Source organism: Hipposideros armiger, unplaced genomic scaffold (genome assembly GCF_001890085.2).
Source record: "Hipposideros armiger isolate ML-2016 unplaced genomic scaffold, ASM189008v1 scaffold_124, whole genome shotgun sequence".
NCBI lineage: Eukaryota > Metazoa > Chordata > Mammalia > Chiroptera > Hipposideridae > Hipposideros > Hipposideros armiger.
In genome coordinates, this window is record NW_017731474.1 from 597,922 (window position 1) to 611,148 (window position 13,227).

The window sequence follows — 13,227 nt, forward strand, 5'->3', positions numbered from 1 at the left end:
CAGTGTCATTGGCCCTCATATGTGGGATCCAAACCGGGGCCCTCTGGCGTCCCAAGCCAGTTCTTAACCATCGCGCCACTCGGCCGGCCCGAGAAGATACTTTTTATGATTTCACTGTCTGTGGATGTTGTAAGACATATATTTTGGGCCAACATATGATCTGTCTTGGAGAATGTTCCATATGCTTGCACTTGAAAAGAATGTATATTCTGCTGTTGTTGGGTGGAGTGTTCTGTATATGTCTGTTTTGTATAATTGGGGTTGTTCAAGTTCTCTGTGTGTGTGTTTTTGTTTTTTGTTTTTTGTCTAGGTTGCTCTGCCTTTATTGAAGGTGGGGTATTGAAATCTCTTAACTGTTACTGTAGAGTTGTCTGTTTCTCCCTCCAGTTTTGTCAATGTGTGATTCATGTTTTTTGGTACTCTGATGCTTGCATACATGTGTCTAATTACATCTTTGATTAATTTACCCTTTTTATCAATATATAATGAACTATTTGTTTTGTAATAGTTTCTGACTATTTAAAGTCAGAACTGACTATTAAATATAATAGTTCTGACTATTATATTTCTGACTATTAAAGACTATTTGTATGATATTAATAACCATCAGACTGTCTTTTGCTTGCTCTTTGCATAGAATATCTTTTTCTGTTTCTTTACGTTCAACCCATTTGTATCTTTGGATGTGAAGTGAGTCTCCTTGTAGACAGCATATCTTATGTTTTTTCCATCCATTCTGACAGTCTCTAAATTGGTGAGTTTCATCCCATTGACCTTTAAAGTGATTACTGGTAGGAAGGACTCCTGTCATTTTGCTATGTTTTACTGTATGTCTTATACCTTCCGTCTCAACCCCAGTCCCCTCATTTCTGCCTCTTTTTGTGTTTGATTTATTTTTTATTCCTTCTTAATTTCATCTCCTCTATATATTTTAGTCACTTTTTTAGTGGATACCATTGAGATTACAGTTAACATTCAAAATTTAAGACAGTCTAGTTTAAATTGATACCATCTTAGCTTCAATAACCTACGAGAACTCAGCTCCTATGAGAGTACATTTGTGCCCTTTATGTTATTTTCACTATATCTTACACATTGCATGCCTATGAACTGAGATTTATGATCATTTTTATACATTTGTCTTTAAACCTAGAGGAAATAAGAAGAGGAATTAGAAACCAAAAATAAAATAATGCTGGCTTATATATATATGGATATATCTTACTAGAGTTATTTCTTCATATAGCTTGCAGTTACTGTCTGTAAGTTGCTGTATCCTATCATTTTAGCCTGAAGGATTCTCGTTAGCATTTCTTGTAGGGAAAATCTACTGGTGACAAATTCCCTCAGTGTTTGTTCATCTGTAAATATTAATTTCTCTTTCATTTTAGGATAGTTTTGCCAAAGAAAAAATTTTTGGTTGACATTTCTTTTAGCACTTTGAGAGTATTATCTCACTGCCTTTTAACCCCCATGATTTCTGATGAAAAACTATCTGTTAATCTATTAAGTATCCTTTGTTTGTGATAAGTTGATTCTCTTGCTGCTTTCAAGATTTTTCTCTTTGTTTTGGCTTTTGACAGTTTGATTATGTGTTCTGTGTTGGTCTTTTTTGACATAATCCTAGTTAAAGTTTGTTTGGCTTCCTGGCTGTTTAGATTAATGGCTTTTATCAAATTTGACAAGTTATGGGCCATTATTTCTTCAAATATTCTTTTTCTTGCTCTATTTTCTTCTGGAGCTCCCAGAATACGTGTGTTGGTCTGCTTAATGGTCTCCCACTGTAGGTGCTGTTCATTGTTCTTTATTCTTTTTTTCTTTATGTTCCTTAGACTCACAATACTTTTACTTGTCCTATATTTGTGTTCATGGTTCTTACTTTTGGCTACTCAAATCTGCTGTTGACCAACTCGAGTGGGTTTTCATTTCAACTGCTGTACTTTTTACCTCCAAAATTATTTCTTCTTCCTCTTCTTCTTCTCCTCCTCCTTTTTTCCACCTCCCCCCCCTTATATCTCCTTATTTATACTCTCTTTGTACATTGTTTTCCTGGACTTGCTTAGTTTTTTGTCCAAGATTTTCTTTAGCTCTTTGAGCATGTTTAAGGCAGCTTGTTTAACATCTTTGTCTAGTGTCAATGAATTTTGTCCAAGAACTACAAGGAATACAAGAGCTTTATTTGGTGGTCTTGTAGGAATTGCGATTTGGAGACTCAGATTTGGGGTGGGAAACCTCAAATGTGTTCTGACGGGGAAAGAAAAGGACAGTTTATAAAGATAGTAAAAGGGGGGGCTCTCAAAGGGGTTAAACAAGTTGCTTTGCAAGAATTGTGATTGGTGCTGGTAAACAGACTTACAGGAGTTTGGAAGTCACCACTCTGTGCTAACAAGTGCTGGGAGATGTAGCTCAGCTTCCTGGTGGCCTCCCTGCTCTATTTTAAATTACTCTCTTGAGAATATTAACCCAGTTTTGCTGTTTTTCTTTCACACTGCTGAACACAATATCTGGCCTTTCTCTTTTTGTATATGCTTTGTAATGTTTTCTTTAAAATTTTGAATGTTGAATTGCATAACTATACAAATTAGATTTTTTTTCCTCATCTGGGTGTGTTGCTGTTGATTGTTGAGGGCTGTAGTCTGTTATTTGTTTACTATAGTGGGTAGAATTGTTTCCTCCAAATTGTACCTGTGAATGTAACTTCATTTTGAATAGAGTGTTTCCAAATGTAATAGAGTTAATATGACTTCATACTGGAGTAGAGTGGGCCTTAATCCAAGGACTTGTGTCATTATAAGAAGAGTGAAATTTGAACACAGACACAGAAGAAACAGGGAGACTGGAGAAGGCAATTTGAAGACAGACACATCTAAAAGAATGCCATAAAAGGACAGGTAGAGGTTGACATAATATGAGTATACTTGTATGTACAAGCCAACTCATATTGAGGATCGCCATCAACCACCAGAATCTTGGAGAAAAGCATGAAACACCTTCTCACTCAAGCCTTCAGAAGAAATCAGTTCTGCTGGCACCTTCATTTCAGAATTCTTGCCTCCAGATCTGTGAGAGAATAAATTCTTGCTTTCAGCCACCAAGTTTGTAATATTTTGTTATGATAGACCTAGCAAACTAACACAGTGAATTTTCAAACTATTTTTGAAAAGACTATTTTTTGTCCTGTGTGGTCACTGAAGTCTCTATCCTATTATTTTACCAGTTAGCTGGTGAACTGACAGAGATTTTCTTAAATTCCTGGAGTCAAAACAAACCAAAGAGAATCATACAGTGTGTAGCCTTCTCAGTGGCTTCTTTAACTTAGTAATATGTACTTAAGCTTCCTGTGTCTTGTCATGGCTTGATATCTCATTTGCTTTTAGCATTTACAACACTACATTGTTTGGATGTACCAGTTTTATATTTTACCATTCACCTATTGAAGGACATCTTGGTTGCTTCCAAGTTTTGGCAATTATGAATAAAACTGTTATAAAAATCAGTATGCAGGGTTTTTTGAGTAGACATGTTTTCATCTCCTTTGGGTAAACACCAAGGAGCATGATTGCTGCTGGATCATATGGTAAAAGTATATTTAGTTTTGTTGTAAACCATCATACTGTTTTCCAAAGTAATGGTACCATTTTGCATACCACCAGCAATGTATGAGAGTTTCAGTTGCTCCACATCCTTGCTATTGTTTGGTGTTGGTCATATTCCAGATTTTGGCCTTTCTGATTGGTGTGCAGTGGTATCTCATTGCTTTAATTTGTATTTCTCTGATGATATATGATGTAAAGCATCTTTTCATATGCTTATTTGCCACCTTTATGACTTCTTTGGTAAAATACGTTAAGGTTTTTGGCCCATTTTTAAATTTTGTTGTTCGTTTTCCTCTTATTGAGTTTTAAAAGGGTTTTGTGCTTTTTTTGGAAATTTTGGATAACAGTCAGATGTGTCCTTTGCAAATTTTTTCTCCCAGTTTTTGGCTTTTCTTCTTATTCAACTAATATTAAAATCTACCATAATTCTTACTGTTTTTTTAATTTGTTGCCTTTGTTTATAGTTTGTATTTGTTTTTCATGCCTTTTTTGCTTTTTGTTGTTTTAATTGAGCACTTTATACAATTACATTTTTTCTCCCTTTAGGTATATCAGTTATAGGTTTTTAAAAAAATCCTTTTTATAGTGGTTGCCTTAGAGCTTTCAATATACACTTATAACTGATCCAAGTCCACTATAGTCAAATAACACTATACCATTTCACAGGTAGAATGAGTACCTTATAATAACAAAAATACCCAATTTATTCCTCTAGTTCCTCATTGCTCTTCATTTCACATACATATAAGTTAAGTATACAAAAGAATATATATATATATATTAAACTTATACAGAAGCATACGTAATCAAATACAATGTTACTATTATTTTGAACCCACTAATCAATCTGTTAGATCAATGAAGAGAATAAGAAAAATAAGTTTTCATTTTTGCAGTCACTTTTTGCTTCTTCAGTAGTTTTCCTATATGTAGATCTGAATTTCTGTCATACATTATTTTATTCTCTCTAAAGAACTTTTTAAAATATGTTTTGCAAGGCAAGCCTAGTGGCAACAATTTCCCCCAATTTTTGTTTTTCTTAGAAAACATTTCTCCTTCCCTTTTGATGGAAAATTTCACAGGGTACAGAATTCTAGGTAGGTGGGTTTTTGTTTTCTTTCTATTTTACACTTCAAATTTTTTTACTACACTCTATTCTTGTTTATATGGTTTTTGAGAAGATGGATGTAATTCCTATCTTTGCTCCTCTATAGGTAAGGTGTTTTTCCTCTGGTTTATTTTAGCGTTTTTTTCTTTATATTTGATTTTCTGTAGTTTGAAAATTGGCCTAGGTATATAGTGTTTTTTTTCTTTGTTTGTTTGCATTTATTCTGCTTGGTATTTTGAGTTTCCTGGATCTGTGGTTAAATGTCTGACAATTTGGGGAAATTCTTAATATTATTTTAAATATTTTATTTTTTCCTTTCTTCTATTGTTATTTTCATTATACATAGTTGTACCTGCTTTAGTTAACTCCCAGTGCTTGGATATTTTGTTTTTTTAGTCTTGATTCTCTGCTTTGTATGTTTTCCAATTTTACTGATACATTCTCTAGTACGGAGTTTAATTTCCTCAGCCGTGTTCAGTCTTCTAGCCCATTAAAGACATTCTTGTTATAGTGATTTTTATCTTGAGCATTTATTTTTGGCTCGCTCTTAGTATTCTCATCTCTGTATTTATATTGTTCATCTGTTTTTGATGCTGTCTACATTGTCCTTTAGAGCCCTTACCATATCAATTGTTGTTGTTTTAAATTCCTGATCATATAATTTCATCACTCTACCATTTCTGGTTCTGATGCTTGTCGCTTCAAATTGTGTTTTTTGCCTTTTGGTATGCCTTGTTATTTTTTTCTTGATAGCCAGACATGATATACTGGGTAAAAGAAACTGCTATAAATAGGTCTTTAGTAATTTGGTTGTAAGATGTGGGAGAAGGGCAAAGTTCTGTAGTCCTATGATTAGCTCTCATTCTTTTAATGAGCTTTGTCTGGACTGTGATCTTCATGAGTTTCTCAGTTTTTTCCTGCCCCCTGAGGTGGGCCAGGATGGCTAGAGTGGGCTGGATTAGGTAGTATTTTTCTTCTCCCATATGGATTGGTAGACCTGACTGGCACTGGGTTTTTTCCCTTCCATAGGTCATTTTGGCTGTGATAATACTCTCATCAGGTTAGGCTCTGGTTAACTAGTTTCTCTAGAGGACAGGCCTTGTTAACAAAAACAGAGTACTATGACATATTTTCAAGTGGTTTCATTCTCCTCCCCTTGCCTGAAGCACGAGAGGATTTTTTCTAATATTTTCTTTGGGAACCTGGTCAGTGTCCTGGAGGTATATCTCACAACATTGTGGAGGCTTCCCTATTACTAGGAACCCCTAGAGTTTTTAACTCTGAGCTGTCCACACTGAGTCTCCAGCACTTCATCAACTACAGTTCAGGTTTTCCAACCTCAGCTAGCACTGGTGTCCGTGGGGGTTTCCTTTTGTGAGTTTCTCCTCTGGTAAAGTGTGACTCCCTGTATTCACCTGCCTGTCTCTGCAGTCTTGAGGGCAGTGGTTTGCCCTGTGTCCTGGCCTCTATTACATATCCAAAAAAGAGCTGTTAATTTTCAGTTTATTCAGCTTTTTACTCGTTAGTAGAGTGGTGACTTCCAAGTTCCTTTCATGGGGAACTGGAGACCCCTAAACCTTCATAGCTTTTTTTCATAGCTCTTTTTATGGAAATTAACATGTGAATATGGTTCTTTGTGAATTAGCCTATTTCAAATCAGATGGAATAGTAGTTATTTTCTTTGACATGAGTGGAATGGAGTAGCGGGGAATTCGAAGTGAAATTGTTTTCATTAGTTTTTATTATTTTCATCTTTAAGATTGTATTGATGGCTAATTTTTGTCCTATCTTGTTTCATGCAGATTTGAAACCAAAATTGATTCATTTCATGTTACTGGCTTACCAGACAGTTCAACAAAACCCCGCCTCCTGTCTTCATTGGATGGTGCTACATCACTTTTCCAAATTACTTTTGAGACAAATCCATTAGATGAAACTGTTGCTCAAAGGTGTATCATAGAAGCTGAACCGTTAGAAATGATATATGATGCCGTAAGCATTTTTTAAGTTTCTGTTTTAATATATTTCACTTTGGTTTTATTTTTTGCCTAATTTTAATGATACTTATTTTAACAGAGAACAGTGAATAGTATAGTGGAATTCTTCAGACCTCCAAAAGAGGTAAATCTAGCACAGCTCACTTCAGCGACTTTAACTAAACTTGAAGAATTTCGGGACAAGACAGCAACAGGTAAAAATGCCAGTATTAATTTTGGTGAATTAAATATTGAATCTTATACTAAACTTTTAATAATTTTAAACTGATTTTAGTAAAGTATACTTTAAATGTATATTTCTACACTAGATACAGTTTAATTGAAACAGTTTTGTACTTTTATATTTAAATGCAGATATAACAAATATCATTTCTTATACTCAGGTCAAACCTATTAACCACATTGAAGTTAATTACAAAATTTTGTTAGGAATTTTGGAATTCTGTTCATGACAAAAATACTCTGTCAGTTCTTTTATAAAATCATACAGCATCTTGCAGTGGCCTTTTTGGTTTGGTCACTGCCCTTACTATTCAACTCTGTGACCTTTTCTAACCTATACCTATTTTGAACAAAATATTCGGTTAAACTGCACATGATCTTGATTGCAGTATGAGCTTACACACATTAAATAAACTACATCACTTAATCTTTTTCAATCTAAGCTATTCAAAACTTACATACTAGATTGTTATTTTTAGTTGCTCACAATTCATGTTTAAAAAATCTGATCCTCATATAGTTCTCATGTAGGTGTTTTGTTGTTGTCTTTTGTGAACTGAGGTACCTTTCTGTTTGAATATCAGATCCTCTAAATTTTGTAAATGAACATTGTTTATTCATTCAAACTGATTCAGTGACTGCTTATAGAATTTTGTCTTTAAGGAGTAGTTCCCATCTCAGAGGGTCATAATAATTTGATAATTGATAATAAATTTAGATTTAAAAGCCAGTGCTGGACTTCGGAACATAAAATAGATTACGTTGGTATACAAATCATATGCAAGTGAATGGATTAAATTTATTAGAATAAAACACCTCAAATGAATTAAATACCTAAGGAATGGGAACTTTTGTTTGTTGCCTTTTTTGGTTTATAGACGGGTTTATTGAAGACGATTTAATAATATAGGATTTTTCCTTGTCTCAATAATATCATACAGAACAGATATCTTTGTTCAGTATGGCAGATATAGCTGTATTAAATTCACCAGTTGGAAAGAATTATATAGATTCTCATGTAGTAGTTATGAATAAATGTTTCATACAACTTAATTTTTTTAGATATGTTATCTCCCGAGTTTTACCCAAATTGAGTTTATGGGTTAAAATCATTTATTTGAGGAATTATTCTCATTTTATATTTAATTAGGAATGTATACGTTGACTAACAAATATTTTTACTTTATATTGAAAATACTTAGCTCAAAGGCATTTTAAAATTAATACTAGTTTCACATTATTTTAAGACTGTGCTACCAATTCATATATTTAATAATTCTCTATTTCTTGAGTAATTTGTGAAAAATATTCACTGTGAAGATTTAAATTTTCTGCAGGTCTACTATATATTATTGAAACACAGAAAGTTCTTGATCTCAAAATTAATTTGAAAGCTTCATATATTATCATCCCACAAGATGGAATTTTTAGCCCTACATCAAATCTGCTTCTTTTGGATCTTGGTCATTTAAAGGTATATACTAATAATATTTGTTTTAGAATATGGCATTTAGGGTATTTCTTTGTTTAAAATATATTTTGTTTTTTAGTGTGATTTGGTATATTGGTTTTTAGATTTATGGTAAATACTAGGATTTGAGAAATATTTACAGTCAAATTTTATTTAATTGGGTAGTTTTCCTATATTTTTAAAAGTAAAATGAACACTTGAACTCTGCAGGTCAGAGGTGAACCTAAGAATTATATTTATATATAGAATTTGAGAATAATGCCAAAGCAGTTTATTTTCTTTTCAATTTAAGTTTATTACTTGATTAATTAAAATATATGGAATGGGAGGAAGTACTGGAAGTAATAAAATATATCTTCATTCTTCTGAAATTTTTTGTATATATAACTTTAGATATTGACATTTTATGTTTGTATTAAATCATCCTAAATTGAGAAATGAGCATCTTGCATTTACCTAAGTCATTTCCCTTTCTATCTATTATGTACATTTTTCTTCCCTAGTTTTGAGTAGACAATAATTTTTTTGTGTTTCCATATCTTCACTGTTTAATGTAGTACCCACTGGTCACATGCGGTTGATTAAGTTGGTTAAAATAAAGAAGATAAAAATTTAGTTTCTTAGTCACATTAGCCACAGTCAGATGTTTACTAGTCACAAGGGGCTATTGGGTACTGTATCAGCACAGATGGAGAACAGTGCTATTATTGTAGAATGTTCTGTTGGACAGCACTGCTCTACATTATTAAATGTAGAGGATAACTAGAACAATTTAAAGACTTGAGAGATGGATAACATTAGAATGTTCTTTCTGGCTACCTCACAGATGTGTGCCTTTTCTTGATAGTGGCACTCTCCTTTATTCTAGATTTTTACTCTTTAGTTAATTATGCAGACACCTGCTTTATTTACAGTTGCAATAGTATTTATACAGCAAATTATTCATATTTTAATTTGGTTGTGGAACAGGTTGAAGGCTGTATGGTATGGTAAAAAGAGCATAAGGTTAGGAGTAAGGGTGTTGATCTAGTTTTGTGATCTTAGGAAATTTGCTAAACCTTTTGCTTAAAGTTTATTATCTTTCAAAAAGATAATTTTGATTGTGTACACATGAGCTATATAAAATAGAGGGAAGATGTTAAAAATATATGTACACATACATATATGTGTAAATAAGAACTTTATATCCACAGCAGTATATAAAGTGTGTGTGTGTGTCTGTGTGTGTGTGTGTGACACACACACACAGACACACACACACACTTTATATACTGTACACACACACACACACACACACACACACTTTATATACTGCTGATCTCCAGGATGTTTATGTGAAAAAAGTAGTGTACATAGTTCTCCAATAAAGGGGAAGTACAATATAACTTGCTTAGGGTTGTATAAATGGCAGAGGTGGGACCAAAATTCAGCTATCCTAATATTTAATCCTGGACACTTAGTTTTTATTATAAAGCTATCTAAATAGTCGTCATCATGACATAGAAATGTTTTATAAGCTATATTTGTTTTGTTTTTAATAAGGCTTATGAGATTTTTAAAAATTTAAATGCATTATTCTGCAGACTGGCTTGGTTCGCCTTTTAGTATAAATAATTGGGAAATATAACTTAACAGGTAAAAATTCACTTTATACCTAACCTTCTCATTATACATGCCATGGATAATGACCTTTCTATCGGGTTGTCGGTAAAGTCATGATGCATTTTTGCAACGAAAAACAGAAAAAATACGTCATGACTTTTCTGACAACCCAATAATAGCCTTATAATATATGTCATCTTGTGAGTTTATCCTCTCCTATTAACTTTTTATATTCTGAAAGATAAAAATTTTGTCTTTTCATTTTGAAGTATTTTGCATAGTCTAAACTATTAAAATTAACTTGAAGGTAACAAGTAAAAGTCGTTCGGATTTACCATCTATGAAACAGGGTGTGGCCAAACTCGAGGAGATAATGCAAAGAGCTTATGATTCCTTTGATATTCAGCTCACAAGTATACAGCTGCTTTATAGCAGAGCTGGTAAGTGTGCAATGAATTATTTAGTTTTCATTTTGATGAAGTATTAATTAGGTGTTCAGACAGTTTCTCTGAAGACCTTGATCCTAAATATGTTAGAACTTTTATAGTTTTAAATTAGAAGTAGACAGTAGATAGGAGCACTGTCTCAACTAGGAACGATTTTACCTTGCAAGAGCCATTGTCAATGTCTGAAGACATTTTTGGTTGTCACAAGTGGACAGTGGGGGCACTACTAGTATCTAGTGGATGGAGATTAGGATGCTACTAATCATACAATATAGAGGAACATCATCCCACAAGACTTAATTGGCCCAAATGTCAGTAGTGCTGAGATTGTGAAATCCTGATCTGTACCAGTATTTTCCAACTTTTGGACAGGGTTGGAAAATATTGGCACTTTTTAAAAATATTTGTGTTACAGAGTGCGATAACCAGAAGAGACTGTTCATGGGACGAGGCAACCAGACTAGAGGCTCTGACTGCCCTTGCTGTAAATGGCCAATCACAGGCTGAGGTGGTTACTGTCTTAGGCATACTTTAACCCCATTCACTTTGGTGTGCTGATCAGGAGTCTCTGATACAGATGAAGTTTTTTAGATGAAGTCAACAGAGCCAGCAATTCACTTGTCAAGAGCCACTAAAGCAGTGGTTCTCAACCTGTGGGTCGTGACCCCTTTGGGGGTCGAACAACCCTTTCACAGGGGTCGCCGGGTACTCGTATGTGGGCGTATCTGCATGTGGGCCTGGAGACGGATAGAGGAGCGGTGTCTCAGTTCCTAAGACCATCGAAAATATGTGTTTTCCGATGGTCTTAGGCGACCCCTGTGAAAGGTTGAGAACCGCTGCTCTAGATGATAGTGAGAATCCTGGACTAATTGAGCCGTCTTTTTGCTGTGTTATATTGCTTCTGAATCCTTGGAGTGTTAGCCATCATTCAGATAACTCAACAAAGGTGGAGTGCTGGCTGTTTCAGAGCTCTATATGCATGTATATGGTCAGATTTTAATTATCTGAGCTAACTAATGAGAGGAGAAGCAACAGAAAACCCAAAGTAATGGTTATTTAAAATGTTAATTTATACTGGAACATTTTGATTTTATTTTTTTTAACTATAATTACTTGAGGGAAATACAGTTGGTTTGTGTTTTTATTATATTCTGGTTGGTGTAGAAGGAGCCCAGAAGTATAGCGGGTGGCAAATTTGTAGAAAATTTATGAATTTTATTTTCAGGGAATAAATTACTATGTTTTGGTATGTTTGATACATTTTGGTCACTAGTTTTTGAAGTCCATTAACTATATTTAATATTTAAGATAGTGACATGCTTTGTGAAAAAATTTTTTAAATGTATCATTAGTGTCTGAAAATTATTGGAATTTCTTGGAATGTTTTTGATAAGTATTAACATATTCTTAATTAAACATTTTGAGCAAGGTTTTGTGACCTTGGGTTACTTTATATAATGTTCATAGATTCTCTTGATAAATACTCAAACACAGGCTTTAAATATCTTATTTTTTTTAACCTGTAAATTGAGAAATGAAGGAAATATTACCACAATGCTGTTGGAATTTAAAAATTGTAAAAAAGTCCATTTTACTACCTATCTCTGAAAGTGTAATCTTTCATTGGCTTGGTTTTCCTTGACTGAGGATTTTATCTGACTCATAGGATTATTAGGTTCAAAGGAGGTAATACATATATGTGTGTGTGTGTGTGTGTGTGTGTGTGTGTAGGATATATATATATATATATATATATATATATGTATTTCAGTGCATATTCTTTTGTTGTTTTTTTAAAATATATGTGCCTGTGAGTATATGGGATGTGCTTGTATGGTGTTTATGAGTGGGAATATTTGTGAATGCATTTTTTATATGACTTACATAGTTTTATATCTTGATTTGTCCTTCCGTTTACCAGTAATATTTTGGGCACTTGAATTCATGATTTTTATTGCCTATTTAATGTTCTAAGGCTATGCTGTCAGTTAGCTATTTTTCTTATTGAACTGCAGTGAGGGTTACAAGAGGGTCACATGTTAGCAGACTTTGTTGTAAATTTCAGCATTATTATTCACTACCCTTTGACCTTAAGCCAGTTATAAATTCTTTTGAGTCCCATTTTCTATAAATGGAATGATTATACATCATTGTGAAAATTAAATGAAAGTTTAAACATTGCCTAGAATAGTGCTGTTATAAACTTTGAATAAATCGTAGCTTTTAATCGTTAATAGTGAAGAACTGCATTCTTCTCTACCTTACCCATTATTCCCCTAGAGCTATGTTATTTTTCAGGTAAGGTATCTGGTTGGTGTAGTGATTATCAGTGAATGCACAGATCTGATTAAAATGTTTTTTTTTTTTTAAAGATTTTTTTTTTAATTGGGGAATTGGGGGGATGGGAACAGTGCTGAGGAATTGGGGGAAGGGGAACAGACAAGTTGCTGTCATTTTTTTTGTTCTTCAGTCTAGTTGTGGAGGATGTTGCTTCACTGGCCCAAGTTGGCACCGTCATTGCGCTCTTCCCTGGTGAGGCAGATCAGTCGCCGGCTTCTGGACGGCCGCTCACTGCGGCTGCTGGCCGCTCACGCTGGCTGCTGGCTACACATGGTAGCCCATGGCCACCCACTGCCACAGGGGCTGCAGCCTACGCTATGGCAGGCCAGCCGCCACGAGTCGATCAGTACCTGAAGGGGGGAGCGGGAATTAAAGAAAGAGACACTCACTCAATTGTTGATTCGGCCGGTCTTCACTGATGGTGAAGCACTGAGTTTATTTTTCC

At 34.0% G+C, this 13,227-nt stretch overlaps 1 protein-coding gene across 1 annotated transcript in view; it reads left to right on the forward strand.

Moving 5' to 3' along the window:
• The window catches only part of VPS13A (vacuolar protein sorting 13 homolog A), a 220,528-nt gene that overhangs the window by 51,059 nt on the left and 156,242 nt on the right, over nucleotides 1-13,227 (forward strand). The window contains exons 18-21 of the mRNA XM_019648286.1: nucleotides 6,507-6,696; nucleotides 6,781-6,895; nucleotides 8,261-8,397; nucleotides 10,304-10,436. Coding sequence (XP_019503831.1) covers nucleotides 6,507-6,696; nucleotides 6,781-6,895; nucleotides 8,261-8,397; nucleotides 10,304-10,436 — 575 coding nt within the window. The remainder of the gene's footprint in view (nucleotides 1-6,506; nucleotides 6,697-6,780; nucleotides 6,896-8,260; nucleotides 8,398-10,303; nucleotides 10,437-13,227) is intronic.